Source organism: Chelonia mydas, chromosome 3 (assembly GCF_015237465.2).
Source record: "Chelonia mydas isolate rCheMyd1 chromosome 3, rCheMyd1.pri.v2, whole genome shotgun sequence".
NCBI classification, from domain to species: Eukaryota; Metazoa; Chordata; order Testudines; family Cheloniidae; genus Chelonia; species Chelonia mydas.
In genome coordinates this window covers 40,487,274-40,514,620 of record NC_057851.1, presented here as the reverse complement: position 1 = coordinate 40,514,620, position 27,347 = coordinate 40,487,274, and the positions used below count along the sequence as shown (strand labels likewise).

Below are 27,347 nucleotides of genomic sequence, written 5' to 3'. Positions count from 1 at the left end.
TTAGTTCATAAAAAGAACCCAAACCACTCTTTTTATCTTAGCTGTACAAGTACTATCATTACATCGGTCTCCTGTGAGTGAAAACAGAGTTTGTGAGATAAATTCCCCTCAGACAAAAAGCATCCCATTTATAACTGCCTGATTATCAAAGCTGCCTTCTTGATGGTTCTTGTAGTAAATGGTTCACTTCCCTTTCCCCAATCCCCTCATTATCTCTGCTTTTGGTTTTGATGTACCACTTCAGTGTACACTACATCACTCCAGATCTAATGATATATATATTTTACATTCTGAAATTGTTTATTAGCTCATTGAATGTGAGGGACTAGGTTTTGTGTATTTGGGGATCAGTTGAATTCAACTTTTTAATTTATAGCAGACCTGCAAACAGTGCACAAGAGTGTTTGACAACCAAACAACAAATTCAGTCGCTAGAGAAGGGTGAGGAGAGAAAGAAAATAAGTGGAGGAGAGGAGAGGCATACAGAATGTGGCATCAAAGAGGAGGAGAGGAAAGCAAAGAGAAGACAACATGTAAAAATATTTCTCAGTATCTTGATATTTTTAGTAAGTTTTGTGTCAACACACTGAAGTGAACTGCATAGACACAGCCAACACCTCCTATCAGTTAAGGAGAAGAAATAAAGCATTAAATCCAGAAAATATTGGATCTGCCTGAGTCACTTGGCATGTGGTGTTGACACATCAAAAGACAGGAAAGTGTAAGTATGATAGGATGTCAGGTTCTAGGACCCTGATTCAAGGTGCAAGGATATTTTGTTGACTCATCTGTTAGACAGAACAGGTGAGTCTTATTAGCTCCAATTTAGCAGGACAAAAGGTGAATACTCTCTAAGGTCCCCCTGATGGGAGGACTTGACAAGGGCAGACCCCATTGATTTCAGTGGGGCTTCATGTGGGTGCAGCTATCTGTCTATGCAGAGTCACTTGTCATATGAGGATCTCAGACATGAGAAAAGAAATATTTTAGTGATGAGCTGAATTCTACCCAGAAAGTATTGTTTTCAGAAGATTCTGTTCAGACATATGCTAAAGAAGTCTAAATCACAGTGCCTGAGCTTGTGAAACTAAAGAAAGAAAGAAACTTGAATGAAGTGATGTTTTTTTTAATTGTTTACATTTTGCTGCGGATACAGGCAGGGTAGGATTAAAGCATAAGCTAATTAAGCTACAGCTTAGGGCCTCGCAATATGAGGGGCCTCTAAAAAAAGAAAAAAACTTACTCAATTTCAAATTTTATCAAAATTGGTTGATAAATAAAGGAGACATGGGAGAAATAAGATATAGACATTTTTGTTCAAAGATGACAAAAATAAACACATTTGGCTACACAAATATCCTTACCTGACCCTTAGCCTTCACTAATTGTTAATTATGGACAGGTGGGAGGCCAGGGCTGAGAAAAAAAACATAATTGTAAAATTAATATTTCTATGAGTAAATTTGCTATCAGTCTCTTAAATGTAGTATTTTGTTGGCCAGCTGCTACTGGTAAATTTCTGACCATGTCTTCATAACTTATTTAAATAAATAAGACAACTGTTGTTCCTACACTCCTTTATGGATGTGAAACCTATCAACAGCCCCCTTAAGGGTCTGGAGAGGTACCACCAATGATGCCTCCAGAAGATCCTTCGTGTCAATTGGCAAGATCACTGCACTAATGCCAGCATCCTCACTGAAGCCAATGTTACTCGCATTGAAGCAATGATCCTCATGCGCCAACTTTGCTGGGCTGATGCCAGGCTCTCACCTTCCAAAACAAGTCCTCTACTCTCAGCTCACCTATGGTCAGAGATTCCGTGGTGGTCAGAGGAAACACTACAAAGACACACTGAAAGCATATCTTAAGAAAACTGCGCACACCATACATTCCACCACATCCAAGAGTTACTACTTTTTCTTCAGCTAAACAGTTATGCAAAATGCTCTGTTAAAATGAACAGACTATAAATATAAATAGCTAATCATGAAATATTTTCTATGAGACTTAATATTGTATACTGGTTCTTTATAGTTCAGAGAATCTTAGTTGCTAAATTTTGCCTCTTTCTCCCTAGCTTTTTAAAAAAATAATGTAGAAAAAATAAGCTCAATTTAGGAGATGAAGAGAGAGTAGAGATCCTTGTGTTTATCCTTTTTAGAATCTGTAAAGGACTCAAATACACTGGTGATGAGTACAATATAAATACCTTGACTGATGGGTAGTTAACAGGTAATGTACTTCTAACAGATCATTTATTCCAACATCCCTCTTGGTGGTAGTTAGTGTGATTGTATCTGGCTGAAGAACATACTAGAGTATCTTCAAATGTTATAATAAAGATGAAGCCAATATTGTCCAACAAAAGCAGATCCATGTGCTGTGATTTATACATCTGTTTACATTAGTATTACCAGCATCACATTGTTTATTACTATTATAAAATAGTAATAGTTATTTTTAATAATATCGTGTCATGGATTTGCATGACATTTTATAGAACAAATAAAGACACAATCCCCAAAGAGCTTACAATACAATATGCCTCTAGGGCAAGGATGATGCAGAGCTGGTTATTACTTGGGGAGGTGGTTACTGGCTTCACCTTCTACTCATCCCACTCTGCCATCTTTGGAGTGTTTTATATCCCAGGAATGAGTGCACTGAGGGAGTAATCCCTGTGCTCAGTTATAGCCCTTTTTACTGCGCAGGAACACATAGGGAGGGGGCTTCATCTTCCCTTTCACACATTGAACACCCATGGAGCAACAGGGCACAGGCTGGCCCCTAAGGTAGTATTAAATATAGTAAGTAACATCAAACTTATATATTATCTACATTTTCAGAATATATATACAAAAATGAACATTAAATTGTGCATCTAATTTGCATGACTCATTATTATGATTTCAAGCACGATCACAGGAATGGTATATGTAAATGACCTATTACCCATCCAAAGTAATCTTCATGCTTATTTACTGCAATAATAGGTAACATATTAAAAATTAGGTGTGCAATTAGAGATACATATTTTGTACACACGTGTGCACAACTTTCTTTATAAAAACATGCCTTAGAATAATTTTAGAGACTGTAATTAGAAGAAAAGATAGGTTATTCACCTTACTATAAGTGAAATTTATTGGAGATGCCTTTGACCATATGGATACCATCATAGGTATGTGTGTTTCATGCTCCTGAGCCCATAATTCTGTATTTAGCCATTTCCATTTGAACTGTACATTCTTGTGCCCCCTACAGTGAGGGCATAAAAATCAGAGCAGCCCCAACAGCCACTCATTTCCTTCACTAATATAGAAATCCAGAGAAGGACTCTATATCAGTGAGGTAGGTTGGTGGATCATGTAATCCATGTGTCTGAAGACATCTTGAAGCATTGGTGACCAACATTTACCCCTCCAGGAGGTAGGTGATTGGAGGCACCTGATCTAAAAGCTGTGACAATGGAGTAGTGAATGGTAAACATATAAAGCAACTTTGTGTAACTGCCTTACAGATTTTGTAAGGTGTTAACTGAGCCCTAATAAAATGTGCCCCAAATTGAAAGGGAATGGGTAATTTATTTAAAAAAGCAGACAATCTTAGTGCAGTCTGTAATGCATTTAGAAAGTCTTTGAGAGGAAACAGAAAAAGTATAGGTGATTTACGAAAATGCTGAATTCTAGAAAGATTAAAGGACATAGCTCTAAGAAGTTCTAGTTTGTGGAGTTTAACTTCATGATCCTTCTGCAGAGATTAAGGGGGCAAAACCTGGTAGATGTATTAACTAATTTATATGAGAGTCCAAGACAAATTTTTATAACAATTTTTGGGTGTGGTTGAAGCATCAGATGCTTAACTTGTGGAAACATTTGAGTCAGACCTTTTATAAATCTAGAAACTGTAAGGTCAAAAATAAAATTAAGTGATTGTTCAGAGGCAGATTATATTCTGATATAGCAACCAGGTAGATTCTTACTGAGTTAACTGAAAGTCCAGCACATTTTAAAATCAATAAATAATTCAAAATAATTGATACAGAAGAGCCAAGGGGTTGAACATGATTCTGAATAGGCTACGGAGAGAAGTGTTTCCCTTTTGCTTGATTTAGCCTTCTGGTAGAGGTCTTTCTGCTTCGAATATAAATCTGTTGTATAGCTGCCAAGCAGGATTTGTTCAGAGGCCTCAGCCAACCAGCTTCCATGTGTAGAGACTCTGAGTTCAGATTAAGCATCAGACATTGGTTTTGGGAAATTATTTCCAGTATGTTCAAAGAGATGGGCTGATTGATAGGTGTCACAGCTTAGAATACCAGAAATGGTGTGTCCAGGCTGGAGCTTTTATTATTATCACATTGACCTTATTTTGGTGAATCTTTGACACAATTCTGGGAATTAATGGAATGACATGAATGCTAAAGGGAGGAGAGAAGAGGTAGAGATCCTCTATGACTGGTCCATGATCTTGACCATGGCCTAAAACGTGTAACCTATAGCCTGATGAGAAGTTGCTGTTACAATAGATTAAATAGAACCCCCACCCCTTTCCCTAGAAAAATTAGGAGCTTTCTGTTGGTATTGATATAAGGAAGGTGGAGACCATTGTTTACAGAATGAATGGGGTGTGGTTTGCTTATAGGCATAGTTTGACTTCTATATTTGGGAGGGGGGTCAAAGGTTGGGAGGATGGGTCCAAATGCATGGGGGTTGAGCAGATGGGGGGAAGCTCCCTGTACAGTGACCCCTCCCTTAATGCTGAGGAGTGATGGGGCAGGAAGCGGGAGTTGGGGGGGTTCAGAGCTTTCTCCAGCAGGGGGAGATCCCTGGGGGTGGGTCTGATCCAGCTTTCGCTGCTCCATGGAGGGGAAGAGGAAGTATTTAAATTTAAAACCATGCTCTGAAGTGTCTCTTGCCTCTGTTTGTCAGACATTGGGAATGGGCGACATGGGGAAGGATCACTTGATGATTACCTGTTCTGTTCATTCCCTCTGAAGCATCTGGCATTGTTCACAGTTGGAAGACAGGATACCGGGCTATATGGACCTTTGGTCTGACCCAATGTGGCCGTTCTTATGTTCATACCCTCCCCAATCTCAGCCCATGGGTTTGCTTCATATTCTGAGGTGGCCTGTGTAGGCTCAGAGACCAGAACATTGCCTTAGAATTCTTCAGAGAGTGCAGTGCCTCAATTGTTTTAGAGTTAAACAGATCATGGCCCTCAAAAGGCAGGTCTTCAACTGTTTAGAAATTTCTAATGACTGCAACCAGAATGTTCTTCTCATAGTGACCACAGTGGCCATTGATCTGGCTGCAGTGTCAAAGGCACCCAATGAGGCCTATGAAGCTGTCTTTGCCACCAATGGGCCTTATGAAGTCACTGTTCTCAGTTCATCTCCGATCTCCTGAGGAAATATCTGAGATAGTTGCAGAACTTTGTGCCATTGCATAAAATCATTCATATTCATTAATAGTTGGTAATTGGCTATATAACTCTACAAACTATTAGAAGAGTAAGCTTTCCTCCTCAGGAGAGCCGTCTTCTTGGGCTCTTTATCCATGGGTGTAGACCTAGGAGGCTCAGGTAATTGAGATTTCTCATGAGCTTCTGTTACCACCAAAGATCTAGATACTGGATTTGTGAAAAAGTACTCAACCCAACCTCCCTATGGTGGGTACTTGGTATATGCCATCTACTCTCTTAGATATGGTTGATATAGAAGTCTCTTGTACAACTTCTTGGGGAATTCCAAGGTGTCCACCATTCTTTTAAGGAGGTCTTGGAAGGCCCAGAACTGAACTTTAGTGGATGTATTGTAAAGAACCATAGCCTTGTTGGGTGATGCCAATGGTATGTCCAAAGGACTGGGCTGTTCCTCCTACTCCTCCACAAGGTCTTTCTTCTTCTCTGCTAAGAGGTCTTATTCTCCAGATTGTAGTAATTCCCAATGGAAAGATTGAAGTCCTCTAGCAAGATTCTTAGGAGGAGGTGATCTTACTCTTGACCTTGATGTAGCAGAATAAGGAGCAGGTGGGAGAAGCTATGGGTTCAAAGGAGACCAATAAGGCCAGGTCTGCATTCCATAAGGGAAAGGACTATAGTGCCACAAAGGTGGGAACCATGGTGTGTGATGTCTTTGGAACATGAGGGTTGTGGTAAGGAAGACTCCTTTCATAGGCACTCCTGTGAATTAGTGTGGGTGAGAGGGAAGATCTGCTAGGAGTGGGACTTCTGTTGTGATGCAGAGAAGAGGATGCTGATGAGTCAAATTCCTCTAATGGAGGAGCAGATCCCTGTGGAATAGAAACCAAAGAGGCTCTGATATTAAGCCTGAGAGGGAGATACTAACACCAATGAGATTGAGTGGAAAAAGACTTTAATCATCAGTACTTTATGCTCCAGATACAGTGGATAAAGGAGACACATCCAGCAGAGGAGATTCTGGTTCAGGAGTGATCATAAGGTCCAATGATGTGAATGCAGCTTTAGCAGACAAAGGAAGCGGTACTAATGATGACAATGGTACTGGGATCATTGGTACTAGAAGTGCAGTCTCTTAAGAAGTCTTGTCACAACACGTACCAGTAACTCGGAGGCATACAATGATGAGAGTGGTACCAAGGACACAATGTCAGTCACCGAGGAAGTAGAATGCAGTACCAAAAGTAAAGAACACAATCCCCCACCCTTAGAAAACACAAGGTACCAATGTGATTTTGTAAGAACAAGTTTAGATAAGTCACCATGATGAACCTTGCCTTCTTGGCCAGTACCATGAGTGACACTGGGTGTCAAACCTCACAAAGAGACCTTTGATATTTTGTGCAGTTGGCAGTAAAAACTACTGAATGACCTGAGGAGGGCTGGTGAGCAGACTCAGAGTGTTTGACAGCAGCAGAAGTTTTCATAGTAACAGACTTATCACCTCGAATGATATCCCTTCTTGATGGGGCACCTGATGAAATCAGCTTCACAGCATGAAGACTCAGTTCTTGAAGGGTTATCTCAGAGTGAGACTGTGTGTAATGATCTCCATTCAAAATAATTTGAGACTAACCTCACAAGCCCCCTGTTTACACTTAGAAAAGGAGTTACAAATAGCACCTTTCTTAGGGATGTGTGACTCTCACAGATTAAATGAGCTCTTTGTATATGCATCATTAGCAGGCATAGCATTCTAACAGACATGGCACATTTTAAAGCCTGGTGACCTGCTCTCCACCATTGAACCTACTCGTTGGTACAAAGGCAAAGCTAAAGAAAAAAATATGTTGGATTTTCAGTGAATGGGCTTAACTAAAACTTATCAAACACACTGCACTACGACTAGTAAACTAAGAACAAGCCTAACTGTACAAGTGCAAGAAGCAGGAGGACACTGAGACTCTGACTGGCTGCCACAAGTGGTGGGAAGGAACTGAGTAGTGATTAGGGCTGCTCCACCGTTTATACTCTCTGTGTAGGGCACAAAGGTGTGCAGGGGTATGTGCACAGCCCTCACTGACATTGTTGACTGAAAGATTCCCAGATCATGCAGATGAAGCACATGCATCTACGCTGGGATCTACTGTATGTGCACAAATGCTTGAAGAACTTCCCATTATAAAATTCCTTGTGAATATCTATCTAGCTTTAATTTCCATTTCCAATGTCTATTGACCCTATGCATTAAAAAACTCCTCAGTCTATTATCTGGAGCCACTTTCTTTTACCAGCTCTGCCCTCATTTCACAGATTTTGAGATGTGTATGTCCTGGATAGAAATTAAAAAAAAAATGAAGAGGAAAGAAAGCCCTACAATGCTTCTTCACTGATCTGTTATCAGTATTAATTGTGTAATTTTTTTAACTTGTTGAAGGGAATTCTTTGATCTCTAAATCCTTGTTTTCTAATGTTCCCCCAAGGATACATACTTGAGTAAGTGGAAGATAACATCTGAAGAAGACTTTTTTTTTTCCATAACACTTACTGCATGTAGCTTTTTTTATATCTCTTCTGAACAGGTGGCTCCAGATAATAGCCTGAGGATTTTTTTAATGCATAGTATTTAATTACAATATATATCTCTACCATGGCAGTTTTTAGTTTGCTTACAGTCATTAACACTCTTAAGCACTAATTATTTTGTTTAGTAGGGAAACCTATCTCCCTTTGATAAAAGGGAGACGAGCTACTGAAAGGTGGTGGCACTCCAGGACCTGTTTCTTAAGAAGGCAACTTGTCATCCACAGGACCACATGCTGGGATTCCCTCCTGGTACTTTCTTGCACACAAGAACTTTGAATGGTTCTGGCCCTTACTTGTTTTGTTATTTTTAAACCAATGTGTTCATAGTTGATAGAAACCTCCGTGTCACTCAACCTGTCCCTTTTTCCCAGATGTCTTTCTACTCTATAGATTTTAAAGCACATACTTGCATGTCCACATCTCTGAAAACCCCATTCCTGTCTTGTTTTTTGGTTGTTTACTTTTGATAGCCCTCTGTTTATGTTATTGGATTTTTTCTGTGTTGTTTGTTTCCACCTTTCATTTGTTTTTTTTCTTTGTTTTATTATTCACTTTTTCCATATCTTTTAATTTATGTCAGCATTCAGGGACTGTGCCAGACAGTTCCCTGGTATGTTTGGTAATCCTTCAGGAGACATGTTTGTAAATCTAACACACACAATTGTTAAAATGCATATAATGTATTATGAAATATTGGGGAAAAAATCAGAACACAGATGCCAGCAAATGTAAAGCGTCCCTCCTGACAGAGAGACAAAAGATTAAAGGAAAGCTGACCAACAGGAGACTAGTTGAATCAGAGACAACATTTAGATCATAACAAACTATGGGCTTGTCTAAACAGGGAAAAAGCCTGCAGTAGCTGGTGGAGAGTTGCTAGTGTGCAGTAACTACTCCAATGCAACTCCCTGTGTGGACACACTTACTGCACACTAAAAGTGTCTGCAAAAAGAAAAGGAGTACTTGTGGCACCTTAGGGTATGGCTACACTATGAAATTAGGTCAAATTTATAGAAGTCGGTTTTGTAGAAAGCGTTTTTATACAGTTGATTGTGTGTGTCCCCACACAAATGCTCTAAGTGCATGTAGTCGGCGGAGTGTGTCCACAGTACTGAGGCAACCGTCGACTTCCAGAGCATTGCACTGTGGGTGGCTATGCCACAGTTCCCGCAGTCTCCGCCGCCCATTTGAATTCTGGGTAGAAATCCCAGTGCCTGATGGGGCTAAAACATTGTCGTGGGTGGTTCTGGGTACATATCGTCAGGCCCCCGTTCCCTCCCTCCCTCCTTGAAAGCAAGGGCAGACAATCGTTTTGCGCCCTTTTTCTTGAGTTACCTGTGCAGACGCCATACCATGGCAAGCATGGAGCCTGCTCAGCTAACCGTCACCGTATGTCTCCTGGGTGCTGGCAGACATGGTACTGCATTGCTACACAGCAGCAGTTTATTGCCTTTTGGCAGCAGACAGTGCAGTATGACCGGTAGCCGTCATCGACGTAGTCCTGGGTGCTTTTTTAACCAGGCGCCTGAGCAAACATGGGAGTGACTCAGCCAGGTCATTTCCCTTGTTTTGTCTCGTGGCGATTCAGTCCCGCACTGTCTTTTAATCTGCAGCTAGCAGAAGATGATGGCCAGTAGTCATACTGCACCGTCTTCTGCTGAGCACCCAGGTGTTGACGATGGGTAGCCGTCGTACTGCACAGTCTGCTGCCAGCAAGATGTATAAAGATAGATGAAGTGGCTCAAAACAAGAAGTAGACCAGATTTGTTTTGTATTCATTTTCTCTTCCCTCTGTGAAATCAACGGCCTGCTAAACCCAGTTTTGAGTTCTATCCTTGAGGGGGCCATTCAGTTTTTTGCAAAGCCACCTCTTTTGTTGATTTTAATTCCCTGTAAGCCAACCCTATAAGCCATGTCGTCAGTCGCCCCTCCCTCCGTCAGGGCAATGGCAGACAATGGTTCTGCGCCTTTTTTCTGTGCAGACGCCATACCACGGCAAGCATGGAGCCCGCTCAGATCACTTTGGCAATTAGGAGCACATTAAACACCACATGCATTATCCAGCAGTATATGCAGCACCAGAACCTGGCAAAGCAATACTGGGTGAGTAGGCGACGTCAGCGCGGTGACGTGAGTGATGAGGACATGGACACAGACTTTTCTCAAAGCACGGGCCCTGGCAATGTGGGCATCATTGTGCTAATGGGGCAGGTTCATGCGGTGGAATGCCAATTCTGGGCTCGGGAAACAAGCACCGACTGGTGGGACCGCATAGTGTTGCAGGTCTGGGACGATCCCCAGTGGCTGCGAAACTTTCACATGCATAAGGGCACTTTCATGGAACTTTGTGACTTGCTTTCCCCTGCCCTGAAGCGCATGAATACCAAGATGAGAGCAGCCCTCACAGTTGAGAAGCGAGTGGCAATAGCCCTGTGGAAGCTTGCAACGCCAGACAGCTACCGGTCAGTCGGGAATCAATTTGGAGTGGGCAAATCTACTGTGGGAGCTGCTGTGATGCAAGTAGCCCACGCAATCAAAGATCTGCTGATATCAAGGGTAGTGACCCTGGGAAATGTGCAGGTCATAGTCGATGGCTTTGCTGCAATGGGATTCCCTAACTGTGGTGGGGCCATAGACGGAATCCATATCCCTATCTTGGCACCGGAGCACCAAGCTGGCGAGTACATAAACCGCAAGGGGTACTTTTCAATAGTGCTGCAAGCACTGGTGGATCACAAGGGACATTTCACCAACATCAACGTGGGATGGCCAGGAAAGGTACATGACACTCGCATCTTCAGGAACTCTGGTCTGTTTCAAAAGCTGCAGGAAGGGACTTTATTCCCAGACCAGAAAATAACCTTTGGGGATGTTGAAATGCCTATAGTTATCCTTGGGGACCCAACCTACCCCTTAATGCCATGGCTCATGAAGCCATACACAGGCAGCCTGGGCAGTAGTCAGGAGCTGTTCAACTATAGACTGAGCAAGTGCAGAATGGTGGTAGAATGTGCATTTGGACGTTTAAAAACGCACTGGTGCAGTTTACTGACTCGCTTAGACCTCAGCGAAACCAATATTCCCACTGTTATTACTGCTTGCTGTGCGCTCCACAATATCTGTGAGAGTAAGGGGGAGACGTTTATGGCGGGCTGGGAGGTTGAGGCAAATCGCCTGGCCGCTGGTTACACGCAGCCCGGCACCAGGGTGGTTAGAAGAGCACAGGAGGGCATAGTGTGCATCAGAGAAGCTTTGAAAACCAGTTTCATGACTGGACAGGCTGTGAAAGTTCTGTTTGTTTCTCATGGATGAAACCCCCCGCCGCTTCGTTCACTCTACTTCCCTGTAAGCTAACCACCCTCCCCACCTCCCTTCGATCACCACTTGCAGAGGCAATAAAGTCATTGTTGCTTCACATTCATGCATTCTTTATTCATTCATCACACAAATAGGGAGATAACTAACAAGGTAGCCCAGGAGGGGTGGTGGAGGAGAGAAGCACCAGGAGGGGTGGAGGAGGAGGGAAGGACAAGGCCACACAGCACTTTAAAAGTTTAAAAGTTTAAAACTTTTTGAATGCCAGCCTTCTGTTGCTTGGGCAATCCTCTATGGTGGAGTGGCCGGGTGGCCGGAGGTCCTCCCACCGCATTCTTGGGCGTCTGGGTGAGGAGGCTATGGAACTTGGGGAGGAGGGCGGTTGGTTACACAGAGGCTGTAGCGGCGGTCTGTGCTCCTGCTGCCTTTCCTGCAGCTCAACCATACGCTGGAGCATATTGGTTTGATCCTCCAGCAGCTTCAGCATTGAATCCTGCCTCCTCTCATCATGCTGCCGCCACCTTTCAGCTTCAGCCCTCTCTTCAGCCCGCCACCTCTCCTCCCGGTCATTTTGTGCTTTCCTGCACTGACATTGTCTGCCTCCACACATTTGTCTGTGCTCTGTCAGTGTGGGAGGACAGCATGAGCTCAGAGAACATTTCATCACGAGTGCGTTTTTTTCACCTTCTAATCTTCGCTAGCCTCTGGGAGGGAGAAGATCCTGTGATCCTTGAAACACATGCAGCTGGTGGAGAAAAAAAAGGGACAGCGGTATTTAAAAAGACACATTTTATAGAACAATGGGTACACTCTTTCACGGTAAACCTTGCTGTTAACATTACATACATAGCACATGTGCTTTCATTACAAGGTCACATTTTGCCTCCCCCCAGCGCGTGGCTAGCCCTTTCCCCCCCCCCTCCCCCCCCCCCCCCGTGGCTAACAGCGGAGAACATTTCTGTTCAGCCACAGGCAGGAACGGGTACCTCTGAGTGTCCCCTTAAGAAAAGCACCCTATTTCAACCAGGTGACCATGAATGATATCAGTCTCCTGAGGATAACACAGAGAGATAAAGAATGGATGTTGTATGAACGCCAGCAAACATACACTGCAATGCTTTGTTCTACAATGATTCCCGAGTACGTGCTACTGGCCTGGTGTGGTAAAGTGTCCTACCATGGTGGATGGAATAAGGCTGCCCTCCCCAGAAACCTTTTGCAAAGGCTTTGGGAGTACATCCAGGAGAGCCACGAATGCCAGGGCAAATTAATCATTAAACATGCTTGCTTTTAAACCATGTATAATATTTTAAAAGGTACACTCACCAGAGGTCCCTTCTCTGCCTGGTGGGTCCGGGAGGCAGCCTTGGGTGGGTTTGGGGGGTACTGGCTCCAGGTCCAGGGTGAGAAACAGTTCCTGGCTGTCGGGAAAACCAGTTTCTCTGCTTGCTTGCTGTGAGCTATCTACAACCTCATCATCATCATCTTCCTCGTCCCCAAAACCTGCTTCCGTGTTGCCTCCATCTCCATTGAAGGAGTCAAACAACACGGCTGGGGTAGTGGTGGCTGAACCCCCTAAAATGGCATGCAGCTCATCATAGAAGCGGCATGTTTGGGGCTCGGACCTGGAGCGGCCGTTCGCCTCTCTGGTTTTCTGGTAGGCTTGCCTCAGCTCCTTAAGTTTCATGAAGCACTGCTTCGGGTCCCTGTTATGGCCTCTGTCCTTCATGCCCTGGGAGATTTTGACAAATGTTTCGGCATTTCAGAAACTGGAACGGAGTTCTGATAGCACGGATTCCTCTCCCCATACAGCGATCAGATCCCGTACCTCCCGTTTGGTCCCTGCTGGAGCTCTTTTGCGATTCTGAGTCTCCATCATGGTCACCTCTGCTGATGAGCTCTGCACTCACCTGCAGCTTGCCACACTGGCCAAACAGGAAATTGAAATTCAAAAGTTCACGGGCCTTTTCCTGTCTACCTGGCCAGTGCATCTGAGTTGAGAGTCCTGTCCAGAGCGGTCACAATGGAGCACTCTGGGATAGCTCCCGGAGGCCAATACCATCTAATTGCATCCACAGTACCCCAAATTCGACTCAGCAAGGCCAATTTCAGCGCTAATCCCCTTGTCGGGGCTGGAGTAAGGAAATCGATTTTAAGAGCCCTTTAAGTCAGAAAAAAAGGGCTTCGTTGTGTGGATGGGTGCAGGGTTAAATCGATTTAACTCTGCTAAATTGGACCTCAACTCCTAGTGTAGACCAGGGCTTAGAAACTAACGTGTGTGCATTAGCTTAATGCATTTTAGAAGTGTACTAAGCTAAACCACCTGATGGCACTCTTAGTGTGCAGCAAGAGTGTCTACATGGAGAGTTAGGATGGAGCAGTTAGTGGGATTAAAATTCACAATTTTGCTCAGTGTGCACTAACTTCCTTGTATAGACAAGCCCTTAAAGATATTTAAGATCAGTGTAATTCTCTGTCATCTATAAGAGATGATAAATGTCAATATGTACAATGTGAATCTCATGGGTGATGCTTTAAAATTAAAAGTTAAAAGAACTGGTGTGGGGTGGGGGAATTATATACACTTGGCTGAATAAAACTACTCTTGAATTCAAAGTAAATATAATTATCAGAGTGGTAGCCGTGTTTGTCTGGATGAAGTGGTATTCACCCACGAAAGCTTATGCTCCAATACATCTGTCTATAAGGTGCCACAGGACTCTTTGCTGCTTTTAAGGTAAATATATTGTCTGAGGAACTTACACTTAATTTCCTTTAATAACATTGCATGCCAACAAATTGCTAGACTTACCAGTTTATATCTTTTGACTAATGGGAGTGTTAGGGTAGCAACCATTTGACCTGACTTGTATCTTGCATTCCAAAAAAAGAAATGAATATTTGATTCTTCCAAACTCAGTTGGAAGGGACAAGCCAAATTTTCAAATATAAGAGTTTAAGTAGAACACATGAACACACATGTGGGTGGTGAACATCACACATGTGGATGGTCACATTAGCACTTGGGTACATATGGCCAATGTTCCCTCTAATTTTTGACAGGGTGTGTGCACAAAGAATTTCTTCTGTGCAAATTGTTGTGCTTCTGTGCAAATTTTTGTGAGCGCGGTGTTTCATCATGTGCGTGGGGTTTAGGATCTGTGGGTGCACGCACACTCGCACAGCTTAGAGGGAACAGTGCATATGGTCTACTTGATTGTAAACTCCTGGGAGTGAGGAGTGTCTTGAGATCTTTATTTGGTATATTCTTATTATTAGCTTGTTTTATAATTCAGATTGCTGAGTTAGGATCCAGTCCAGTTCCTCTATCAGTTAATGGGAGTTTTACCATTGACTGCACTGAGTTAAGTATCACCACATTTAGTGAATAAGTACAATATGATTGAAAGAGAGCAAAAATTGAAAATTGATGCTGAAGTCTTCATTTATATGTCTGAAAAATAGTAAAGTTTGTAAGAAGGCAAAAGGTGTATTGATTTCTTTTCTTTTCTTTTCTTTTTTTTTTTTTAGCACAATGCCCAGCAAATGAAATCCGTACAGAATCATCTGGAGTGATCCTCAGTCCAGGTTACCCAGGAAACTACCCCAATTCTCAGACCTGTTCCTGGACTATTAAAGTTGAACCAAGCTATAACATCTCTATTTTTGTAGAAATTTTTCAGAGTGAAAAACAGTTTGATGAATTGGAAATATTTGATGGTAAGAGTTATTTAACTATCATCTGATTTCAAACAATGAATATAGATATGAGAGAAACTGAATTTCCAGAATGTTTGTGCCATCAGATAATGATGTGTTTGGAACCTCCAAATGACTATTCTGCTCCAAGTCTAAAGTTTGGTACCCAGTGTTGTTTTCAATTACAATATTTTTGGAAAAGCAGCTGATTAATTTTGTAAGGCCTGTCCTATTAGATTCATGTAAAAAATGGAAACCTGAGTGGAAAGTTTAATCTCTTTACAGAAATTTGATAAATGATTATATATTTTCATTGTGAACCTAGTTTTTTGGGGAAAAAAGTGTGCCATTGGATTCCCATAAATTATACCATAGATTATTGCCATCTGAGTTTAGATAATAGTATAGATAGAGCTATTTTACTATTCTTGGGACAAATCCTGTGCTGAGAAATCACATGCAACTCTTGCAAATCACATGTGGGCATCTGAGCACAGACTTTAGCATGTTATCTTTGTAATGTTGTCATTCCTGGTGAGGCAATTCTCTTGGATTGAAATACCATATGTTTATATTCATAGAATTATTTAGGGTCCAAGTGCTCTCTAATCAGACATTCAGTTCATTCTCTTTATATTGTAGCAGAATGGGTATCACGAGTCTTGAGTACATCTAGTAAAGATGATTTCACAGCCCTTTATTACCTTATTCTATTGACTGTTCTCATAAAATATTCCTCTCGTTCCTAAACTAATTTTTTCCTGCTGCAGTTTAAGATGATTACTACTTATTCTGTTGTCATTGACTAATGAGGGCAATTGGTCCAAAAACACTTCATAACATACTTTTATGTATTTGAAGACTATTATCATGTCTACCCCTATTAAGCAAGAAGACTGCATGGCACAACTGATTAATGTACACTGTGGGCATATTCTCATCATGTTACCAGGATACCCAAAAGGATATTAATCATTATCAAATGGTTTGACATGTCTTGTAAATATAATTTGGACAGTCTTTTTTTCCTTTATCAATTGATCTTTTAATATCTACAGTTATTATAAAAATATTCATTAGCAATCTACAATGGTTTATTATAAAAACAAAATTTTGCAATCTTTTCAAATTGCCAGTTTTCTCTCTATAAGCTTCCCTGGCTCTGAGAGGTCAAAGAAGTAATTAGTGAGGGAGAGCTATTAAGATTCTCCCTGTCTCCTCACTACTCAGCACACATCTTTCAGATTAGATAACGGCCACAGCTTTCCCTGGAACTTCCCCAGTGGCTTAAGCAATGTGTAACTATTTTTTTTTTTTTAAAGAAAACCATTTAGGTTGCTTAATTCTCCTGGTGGAATTCTTTCTTATTTACTCATACATTAATTTTTAATCAAATCCAAGTATTGATACTAAATCTAGGGGAAGAGTTAATATAGTTAACCAATTACCAGTCTTAGACACATTTTCTAGCATATCCTCTTTGTGATGTAAAATCGCTTTTGGCTAAATTAATCTCTGGAATAACTCCGGGTGAAGTCAGTGGAGTTACACCAGGGATGATTTGGGATCATTTTCTTTCAGTAAAGCTCTAGTTGGAGTATTAGAAGCATCAACTTTAGCTCAAAAGTCTTTGTCACTCATCTGTATCTCATTACAGAAGAGCTACATTTTTAAAAAAAAGAAAATAACATTCACTTTCCCTGATTCTAAAGGTTCTTCTGGGCAAAACCCTTTGTTGGTTTCATTAAGTGGAAATCATACTGGACAGCTAAACTTCACAAGCAGAAATAATCAGCTATATCTTCGCTGGTCAACTGACCACGCAACCAGTAAGAGGGGATTCAAGATACGTTACTCAGGTTAGTAACTGTTATATGCTTAGATTAAATTATACTTTGTTTATACAAAGTAATCAATAACACTTTAAGACTTAAAATATTCATATCTAGTTGGCTGTAACTGACTGCTTCTCTGAAAATAGTAAATCTTGCATGATATAGTTGTCACATCCCAGGGTGCAGTCCAGACTAGCAAGGGGTTGCACCTGCCCTGCAGTCGTCGGTGCCTCTCAGTGCTTTTCTGCTGTAGCTCCCAATCTGGGCCCCTCATAAATAACCCTCCAGCATGCAGCTCACACCAAGTGTCTGTGTATAGCTGCAACCAGCCAGCACCATTCTGGACATACTCTGGCTTCTACCAGCCATGGTTACCATTTGCAGGGTGACTCCAAGACACTCCCATTCCTGAATGGATGTTCTGCACTGTCCAGCCTCACCTGGACATTTCAGATAATAGAGATCCATTGCCCTTGTTAAGGGGTCAGTAGTCAACAATTTGATTCTTAACTGGAGTTACCCAAACAGTTGAGTTTAAACACAACACTGAATTTGTTTTGTTTAAAAATAAAATAAGTTTATATAAATACAAAGAGAGATTTTAAGTGAATACAAGTATAAGGCATAGAAGTCAGAAATGGTTACAAGAAAAGTAAAGATAAAATGTTTTCTAGTATCTAAAATGTAACAAACTAGACCTAGTTCCATCTAAAATCCTTTCCACATGATCCCAGCAACAAGGCTGATGAAATTATCTGATCAGGATCCCCTCCCAAAGTTCCTTTGTCTTCTTAGGAGAAAGAGGAAGAAAGAACCTGTGTTGTTTTTGCCCCTCATTTTATAATGATCACACCGCCCCTAAAGGTGCGGGGGGTGTTGTCCAGGCTTGCCGGAGGAATGCAGTAGTGCTTTATGGTGGGGGAGAGGGCAAAAGGTCAAACTGATGCAAAAAGGTGGGTTGTGGTCAGCTTTGCAGCACTGACTCACCCTCTGGGAATGTAACAAGTGGAAGGTTTTAAAGGTGCAAGCCCTGATGTTGGAAACCTTTTTCTCTATGCAGCAGGCTTTGGGCTGCAAGACAAAAGGCCATTGGAAGATGGGAACTCAACTGGGTCCGGGGAGGGTGGGGGGGGTGGAGGGTTAGGCAGCCAAGCTAATTGCTGGTGCCTCCTTGTGGCAGATGTCCAGTGCATGTCCTCTGTAGGGAAGGCATCCAGTGACCAGATAAATGGCCTGGTAAAGGACTTAAAAAGGAGGTGCTGGTTAAAGGAATGGAACAGTGTGGGATTTTGGGCTCTATGGTTGGAATGTCAGGGAGCCAAACTCCCTTTCTGATAGCCCACCTTACCCCTCCTATGAGAGGAGGGGGTGGATGATAAGGTCCCTGCCAATAGATGTGCTGGATGGACTTGGATGGAAAAGAGGGGGAGCTGGTGGAACCCCTGCAGGTAATTACAGAATAAACATGGCATTATCTGCACTATGCACTTTTATCTACCGGGTAGTCCCAGGCATCTAATAATAAAGTTGCAGCCTGATTAAATCCATATCATGTGTCTCCTATCCCTCTTTCAGTATAGCCAAACAATCCATTGACCCTTTGAAATGCATTTTCCTGAGAGTTATCCCTAAAGTTTCTTCCCGCTATAAGGACAGAGACATGGAGTCTTGTGGTGAAAGAGGTTTCATATGATGTTTTTGATTGGTGATTGCCAGTCAACTTTGAAGACACTTGGCTAGAAGCATTAGCTTGTCTTTTGTCTTTAAGAAACTGTTTTGCCCCCATCCCAGACTTGTTTGGTAAACACACTTCAGTCATAATTTCAGCTTATGTTTGTAACTTTACATATAATGTTGCTACATGCACTTCACCATGATATCATTGACCAGTGAGTTATTAGTTTCAACTGATACTTCACAAGGCATATTTTGTACAACAATTACAATAGTGTGTAGAGTGTGAATACAGTGTGCATTCAGTCACAATCGTACTTTCATCTGAGGATCTCAAAGTGCTTTACTGGGGAAGGTAAGTAGTAATATCCTAATTTTACAGATCAAGAAAGTGAGGCAGAGAGAGAGACAAAAAGTATCTGTTCTTTGCTGTCTGAATACACTGTATGTAAAACCTGTGATGTAAATTACAAGATGATGATTCACGGAGTTATGAGATACAGGGGTATTGAATTATATAACATTAGCAAGAATACCAGTTGAACAAATCCTGAACAAATATGATGAGCTTGGCCTAAAAGGTATTGAAACATAGCAGGGCTGAGGGAAGGAATCCTAAGCCACAGTAGTTATATCACCATGTCACCTATGTAGCTAGCTAACGGGTATGGGGTGAATAGTGGATGAGTTCTGCTGCTACTTTCCTCTACAGGGTTTTTGTCATACAGATCTGAACTGTGGGGCAAATCCTCCTCCCACAGAGTCTGGCCTGACTGGGTACGGAGTAGCTATTATTCAGTGGTGGTTATTGGGGAATATTACAGTCAATGAAAAATTGGATATGAGTCAACAGTGTGCCCTTGTTGCCAAGAAGGCTAACGCCATATTGGGCTGCATTAGTAGGAGCATTACCAGCAGATCGAGGAAAGTGACTAGTCCCCTCTGTGCGATACTGGTGGAGCCACATATGGAATATTGCGTCCAGTTTTGTGCCCCCCACTACAAAAAGGATGTGAACGAATTGGAGAGAGTCCAGCACAGGGCAACGAAAATGATTAGGGGCCTGGGACACAAGATTTACGAGGAGAGGCTGAGGGAACTGAGCTTATTTAGTCTGCAGAATTGAAGAGTGAGGGGGGATTTAATAGCAGCCTTCAATTACCTGAAGGGGGATTCCAAAGAGGTCGGAGCTAGGGTGTTCACAGTGGTGGCAGAGGACAGAACGAGGAGTAATGGTCTCAAGTTGCAGTGGAGGAGGTTTAGGTTGGATATTAGGAAAACTATTTCACTAGGAGGGTGGTAAAGCATTGGTATGGGTTACCTAGGAAGGTGGTGGAATCTCCATCCTTAGAGGTTTTTAAGGCCTGGCTTGACAAAGCCCTGGCTGGGATGATTTAGTTGGGATTGGTCCTGCTTTGAGCAAGGTGTTGGACTAGATGACCTCCTGACATCTCTTCCAACCGTATTCTTCTCTGATTCTATGATTACTTAACAAGCCACAGAACTGCTGTGCTGACACTCAGCAAAGGCTGTTTCAGCCCACTGGTTCCTCTACTACAAGGGGCATAGGAAGGAAGGATCTGCATAGCAGTAGTTACTTGCCCCTGGCCCAGGCAACTCTGGGCACCAGGGCAGAACAGTCAATGGGCCCACACACGCACACAAGCTGCGCCTGCGTGGACGCAGTCCGCCTGACATTTGGGCGGTGCTGTGTCTGAGCTTGCTGGTGCCCAGTGAGCTGCTGGCTGCATTACTGGGCGTGCTCTTCCAGCACAGCCAGGGTGTCCACATGCCTGCCCGGTAGGGTTGCCAGCTGTCTAATCGCGCAAACCCAAAGACCCTTGCCCTGCCCCAGCCCTGCCCCTTCTCTGAGACCATGCCCCTGTCCCGCCGCTTCTTCAAGGCCCAACCCTCTGATCACTCTATCCCTCCTCCCTCCGTCGCTCACTCTCCCCCACCCTCACTCACTTTCACCAGGCTGGGGCAGGGAGTTGGGGTGTGGGAGGGTGTGAGAGGTCATGCTCTGAGAGGGAGTTTGGGTGCAGGAGGCGGTCCAAGGTCGTGCTTTGGGAGGCAGTTTGGGTGTGAGAGGGGGTGAGGGGTCGGGTTCTGGGAGGGAGTTTGGGTGCAGGAGGGGGTGAGGGGTACAGGCTCTGGGAGAGAGTTAGGTTGTGGGAGGGGATGTAGAGTGCAGGCTCTGGATAGATTAGGCAGCTCCCTGTCTGGCATGCTGGTTTTTGTTAATTTCAGTCTGAGGCGCCTCTCTCTCCCCATTCATTGTATGGGAGTTTAGGCACCTACCTCAGACTTGGTGAATTGTAGTGATTTTCTAGGTGCCTAAAAATTAGGTGCTGTGATGCTCTGCATCTCAACACCTAACTCCTTATGTGCATATAGGCCTTAATCTCTCTCTGCTTCAGTTCCCCATCTGTAAAATTAGATTAATAGCATTTTGCTTCCTCACAGTGGTGTTGTAAGGAAAAATACATTAAAGATTGTTAGGCACCATCAGAAACTATGGTGATGGGGCCATATAAGTACTTAAAAGCTAGAAATAGGTCTGATTCATCGCTACAGCATTCCAAATTTACGCTAGTGTAACTCCAACAATACAACATATACAATAAGCAAAAACAATAGAGTTTTTCATTTAAAAAATGGATGATGGGAGAATTAGACCTTATAAATGAATAATTAGAGAATATCGCATTATTAAGAATAATGCTGAAATTTACAAAGTGACCTAAGGGATTCTGACACTCAATTCAAATTAATTTTTGGGGGGAATTTTGCATCCAAATCCCTTGGGCAGCATTGAAAATCTCAGCCTAAATGTTTTAAATGATCCAGCAAGAGATTATATTATGTGAAAGAAAATGTATGATCTTGCAAATGCAGACCAGTGTATACCCATGCTCCTGCTGTCCATGCATTGGTTGACTGGTGATGTATCCTACAGCATTGCAGTATGACAAGCCAGGCAGTCATTTTTCTGGTTGTGACAAGGTGGGTGAGGTGATATCTTTTATTGAACCAACTTTTGTTGGTGAGAGATGACGAGTTGCCCCCCCATTAAGATGCCACATGATGAGCTGAGATACCACCGAGCCCACCTGTTCTGCCAGCATGGATCCCCTTTTTACCTGTCTTGCTGAGCCAGGCTCCTAAGCTTCCTCGAGCATGCACACAGGAAGGGCCACACCCAAATGCAGAATGACATAGACACTGAGATCAGCTCTGGGAAGACTTAAGGAACTTGCCCCAGCACTCAGGTGCCCACCTCCCTTGGAGTGCAGACCCAAAGGTATATTATGAAATCCACCTTCTCCTTCAATGTGGAGGAAGATATGCACAGCCTCTTTCTCCCCGCCCCCCGAATTAAGAATTGCACAAACTGAGTTATATTATAAACAAGAAATAAGTTTATTAACTATAAAAGGTTGATTTTAATGATTAAAAATAAGTAGCATACAGAACAAAGCAGATTACTAAACAAATAAAACAAAACATGCAAACTAAGCTTGGGGGCGGGGTGCAGGATCTAGGCTGGGGCAGGGGGTTGGGGTGCAGGACGAGGTCAGGGGGTCGGTGCTTACCTTGGATTGGTTCCTGAAAGTGACCAGCACACCCCTCCGGCAGCGCCTCCTGGGTGGGGGGCCCAGGAGGTCTCCACGCACCTCTGCCCACAGGCACCGCCCCCACAGCTCCTATTGGCCACAGTTCCTGGCCAATGGGAGCTGTGAAGTCAGTGCTCGGGCTGGGGGCAGTGCGCAGAGACCCCCTCCCCAGAGGCTGCAGGGATGTGCCAGCGACTTTCAGGAGCAGCACAAAGCGAGGGCAGGCAGAAAAGGGACCCGTTTAAATCACCAAGGCTCCTGGACAGTTTCCCCCTTTCCCCACCACCTCCCCGTTGGTGGGTCTGCCCTGACCCAACCATGCCATGTCCTTCATATCTAAATTTAAACCGCTGCACAGGGGCTCTATGCAGGGAATGTGAACCAACTGAATAGTCTGTAAAATCGTGCCCCCCAGTTTTTTGGTGGAATAAGAGTAGTTCCATTGCCACTGTAACCATGAAGGCTGGAACAAGATTTGCCGCTGTGTATGGATCCGTTGGCCTTGTCACCATTTATGGGATCAAATAAACCTCCCCCTCCTGCCCCACACACACATTCGGCTCTACACACTTACCACAGAGATCACTTATGCAGCATCCATGGGGAGGAAAAGTCTTTCTGAACTGATTATCGTACTACCTATGTCACTAAAACATTGTGTTTGAGCCATATATGATTGTGCATCTCTCAAGGTTTTCAATGACTAACAAAAACATTTTAATTTTTTTCACTTCAGAAAATATTTTATTGAGAGCCAGATTGTCTCCTGTTTGAGTGCACAGGGACATAGATTCAGGGAGCCTTCCTCCTGCCTCACAGTGCCAACTTCTAACCCCAAAGAAAGTAAAAAAAGCAAGGCTGAGCTTTCAGTGCTATTTGGGTCTAAAGAAAAGGAACAACTGGGGAGGATTTCTCTGTTGTGGGAGGGGAAAGAGCCCCACATTTTTCACCTGGTTGATTTTATCTGAAAAATGATAATTATTTTGTGTCTGTGTGATATTAGAGAGAAAGTGTGGGTGTAGGGAAGGAGATATTGTCACAGGCAGATTATGGAAAGTCTTGAAAGGCAGCTGCACTGGCCTGCAGCTTGAGACCTCAGGTATTATTACTCACAAGTTAGACTACTTACAGCTTTGGCTCAACTCTTCTGCCCCCCAGTTCAGTTTTTGCTTCCAGGTTGCTTCTTGTTTCCCAGTGTCTCTTTGGGTGGGGAGGCAGAGGAGAACCACAATGATGTCACTCCCCTGCTTTATATAGCTCTTGTGTAAGGCGGGAATCCTTTGTCTTCCAGTGGAGAAACAATGGCATGCCAACTGGGGAGGGGAGGTCTCATACCAGGTGACTTAGACCCATGTCTCTGCAGGGTTGTGGCAGTGACTGCTCACAGGCTGTCTGGAGCGTCCACAGGAAGATTAAGCCCTTTCACAGTCCATTCTCTTTGCTAATGGGCCATCAGCCCTGTCTGTCTTTTTCATTGTTTTACCTGAGGGGCTAGTTGGGGGTGACACCCAAGTAAGACATTTGAAATACAGATACATATTCAATATTCCTAACTCCAGATACAAAAATGATACAGACCTAAAAACTGGATAATCACATTCAGTAAATCATAACCTTTCCAATGATATCTTATATGAGCCATCTTGCATAAAGTATATCTCAGTTATGCCATATCCATATCATAAGCATATTTCCATAAAAAATATGGAGTGTAATGTTATGAGAGACACGAGCTTTCAAGCCACACACAGCTCTTCTTCAGGTCTTGGGAAGGTACTCCCAGAGTTACAGCAAAATGCAAGGTGGAACAGATTGTTTAGCACAAGTAGTTAGCACATACTGCAAGGAACCATTCAAGGTAGAGTGGCCTCTAAACACCTCTGCAGTCATAGGACAAAAAGAGGGGGTTAGTGGGTTACAGTTCGTGGTAATAAGCCATAACCCACTAACCCATTCTTTTTGTCCTATGACTGCAGAGATGTTAATGGGCCATTCTACCTTGAACAGTCCCTGTGATGGGGAGGAGGAAGGGAAGAAAAAATACTCACCTCTCATGAGTGGTTCCTGCCAGCTAGGTGCAATCCTGCATTCTTTCTTTTTTAATTTTCCCACTGCCCCCTGTTGGCAATTGCCTTCATCAGGCAGGTCTTCAGCAGCTCAGCCCACTGGCTAAAGTCACACAAAGACACATGAAGGAACCCTTTCCAGGATAATACAATCCAACAAAAAAAATGGCCTTCTCAAAATCTTCAGCCCTGTCTCCTGGCCTGTTTAACTCTAGCCCCGGTTTCAGGCTCCAAAACAAATCTTGTGCCCTTCTCGGGTCTTTGGCCACTCTGCCAGTGCGGGGGGGCTGGAGAGAAATAGGCCTGCCCATTACTCTGGGTCTCAAGGCAGAAACCCTACAAGTAGCAGCCATGTGCTGCTTTCTTTGCTAGTTGCTACTGCTGCATTCCCTGGGCTGCTTCCCGCTCTGTCCCATCACCTTCTTGGGTTTTCTGATTGTTCCCTGTTTAAGCAGGGTCTCTATTAGGCCTCCTTGACTGGAGAGTTTCTCAGTCTCTGTCCTGATTTCTCAGGGTCTTCCCTCAGGCCTCTTTACCTGGAGAGCTTGCAACAGTCTCTGCCCCCTTTAAGTCAGGGTTCTCTCTCCAAGGCCTCTGCACCTGGAAAACTTCACAGTCCTATCCCTGCTTGAGTAGGGTTTCTCACCAGTCTCTTTACCCATGGAATCTCACAGTCTTCCACTCCTTCTTTATCTTTCTGGTACCAGCCAGTGACTGCCCTGCTCAGGTCCTGTATCTCCCTTTAAGTAAGCCAGCTGAGCTCTGATTGGCTGCTTCCCTGCAGCCTTTCTAGGAAGGCTCGGAGAACCCACCTTCACTGCTCCCTTTCCTGGGGTGCGGTGTGGTAGGGCTGCAGGGCCTCCAGCAGGGAGCATCAAAGGGCTTGGTACATCCTGTCACCGTCGCCTACAATACAGTGCTAACTACTTACGCTAAACAATCTGTTCCACCTTGCATTTTGCTGTGACGCTGGGAGTACCTTTCTGAGATCTGAAGAAGAGTTGTGTGTGTCTTGAAAGCTTGTGTCTCTCATCAACAGAAGCTGGACCAATAAAATGTATTACCTCACCCAGCTTGTCTCTCCAGTGTCTCCTGGCACTGAGACAGCTACAACTGGTTGGTCTTTAGTCAAAATTGACAAATGGGTATTGAGGATATAAGTGAACTGAAAACGTACAAATGTGTTACCTTGAAGAAAACATTAATACTTAGGAGGCCTTGAAAGATCTTTGCTGATATGTCACTGAGAAAAGCGAATTAAATCTATAATGCAATACTAGTTCAGGTCAGTGGACTGCCTGGCTTACACTTTATCATTAATGTGGGTGGAAGCTTTGTTGCTCCTAGACAAATGCACACCTACAGCACTGCACTCATACCTGCTAATCCTCTCATAGAGTCAGTGCAACTCCTGTCACAGAAGTCTTTTTGGAGAATAAAAATATTTTATCTCTGTAGTTGTAGGTATGATGTTGGAATACACTATGAGCATTCTATCCCACTGATTCCCATTGAAACACAGAAATGGAGTGCAGGTGATAGTGATTGGAGCTTTGAGATTGACATTTCCTATGGCACTAGCTCACGCTGAAGCCTTTAGACATCTTTTATTGCTTTATACTTGCTTCTTTACTAACTCTGTTAATGCCTGATCCTGCAAGCTGTTAAACACTCAGCACCCTGAAGTCCAATGGGAATTGTGTTTAGTAGTAAGATCACATTTTGAATGATTACTAAACTATATAAAGTGAACACAGAAGGAATTCAGACATAAACCACCATAAACTCTCCTCCACCCTTTCCCCAGATGGTATCATTTGCAAGCTTTACTAAAAGCTTAAAATAAATGTTCCTTTTTTAATGTTACAACATGTAGATGCAAAAAAAAAAAGAAGAAGAAGAAGAAAGAAAAGAAAAGAACAGCTGTTGACCTACTTGTCCTTCTAGGGTTGCAAATTTTGTTTGGACGTATTCCTGGAGGTTTCATCACATGACATGATCTTTAATTAAAGATTAATCTTTAATTCCTGGACACTCCAGGACAATCCAGGAGGTTGGCAACTCTATGTCCTTCTTTCCAAAGAAGGCCCAATAGTTTACAAATATTCATTTTGATGTTTACTTAAAATGTCTTTTGTGCATATTGTAGTGATTCTACACTCCTGACCCAGGCAAAACTCCAGTCAACTTGAAAGGGGCTTTTGGCTGGGTGAAGACTGCAGGATCAGTTTCTGACACACTGGCTATCCGTGACATCTTTCCCAATTAATTTTGTGCCACCTGAGGCTTAAAGTGGTCTGAGTAGCAGGGACTCTGCCACTTCTGTAGAAACTCTGAAGTGGATCTAATCTGGGCCTGTTGCTAATAAGTGGCTATTATAAATGCATATTTTACCCACTCACACCCACATGCCCACCTACAGTCCCTCACTATGTAAAAACAATATTATTAAGGTTGCAAAATAAAGCACTCAGCAATTAACAAATGACCCCAACCAATTCTAGCCTCTTCTCCCAGTCCCAGCCACCACACCCAAACAGTCCCTGCCTCTTCTTCCCCACAATCGCCTAGTCCCAGCCTTCCCCCATCAGTGACCACTGCATTTCATGCTGCCAAATATGGTCTTACAGTTAACTTGTGTCCTCCTGTTTGTTTCATCCATCTCTTGTCTTATACTTGGATTTTTAGTTCCTTGGGGCAGAGATTATCTTTTTTGTTATGTGTCTGTACAATGACTAGTACAGTTGGAATCTGGTCTATGATAGGTCCCTAGGTGCTACTGTAATAAATAAAACAACAACAGGAAAAAAATAAGTTTTCAGTGGGTTTTCTCATTTTGTGTAATTCAGATGCCTACCTCTCACCTATTTTATGCCCCATTAAGGTTGCTGTTTGAGAAGGTTCACACATACTCTACAGTTTAGGGGTAGTCAAATTGTGGTTCGTGAGCCACATGTGGCTCTTTTCCCGTTAAAGTGTGGCTCTTGGAGCCCCTCACAGCTCCCCTCATTCTCCACCTACCAGACTTGGGGAGGGGAGCTCAGGAACTCTGCCTTGCAGTGGGATGGTGGGGTAGGGGCTTCAGCCCAGCAGGGAGGGGAATCTCAGGGCTTCAGCCCTGCAGCTTGTAC

The 27,347-nt window shown here is 43.2% G+C and overlaps 1 protein-coding gene across 1 annotated transcript in view; it reads left to right on the top strand.

Moving 5' to 3' along the window:
* The window catches only part of CSMD1 (CUB and Sushi multiple domains 1), a 1,979,019-nt gene that overhangs the window by 1,795,097 nt on the left and 156,575 nt on the right, over nucleotides 1-27,347 (top strand). Inside the window, exons 47-48 of the mRNA XM_037894193.2 lie at nucleotides 14,857-15,045; nucleotides 16,737-16,883. Of these exons, the coding sequence (XP_037750121.1) occupies nucleotides 14,857-15,045; nucleotides 16,737-16,883 (336 nt within the window). The remainder of the gene's footprint in view (nucleotides 1-14,856; nucleotides 15,046-16,736; nucleotides 16,884-27,347) is intronic.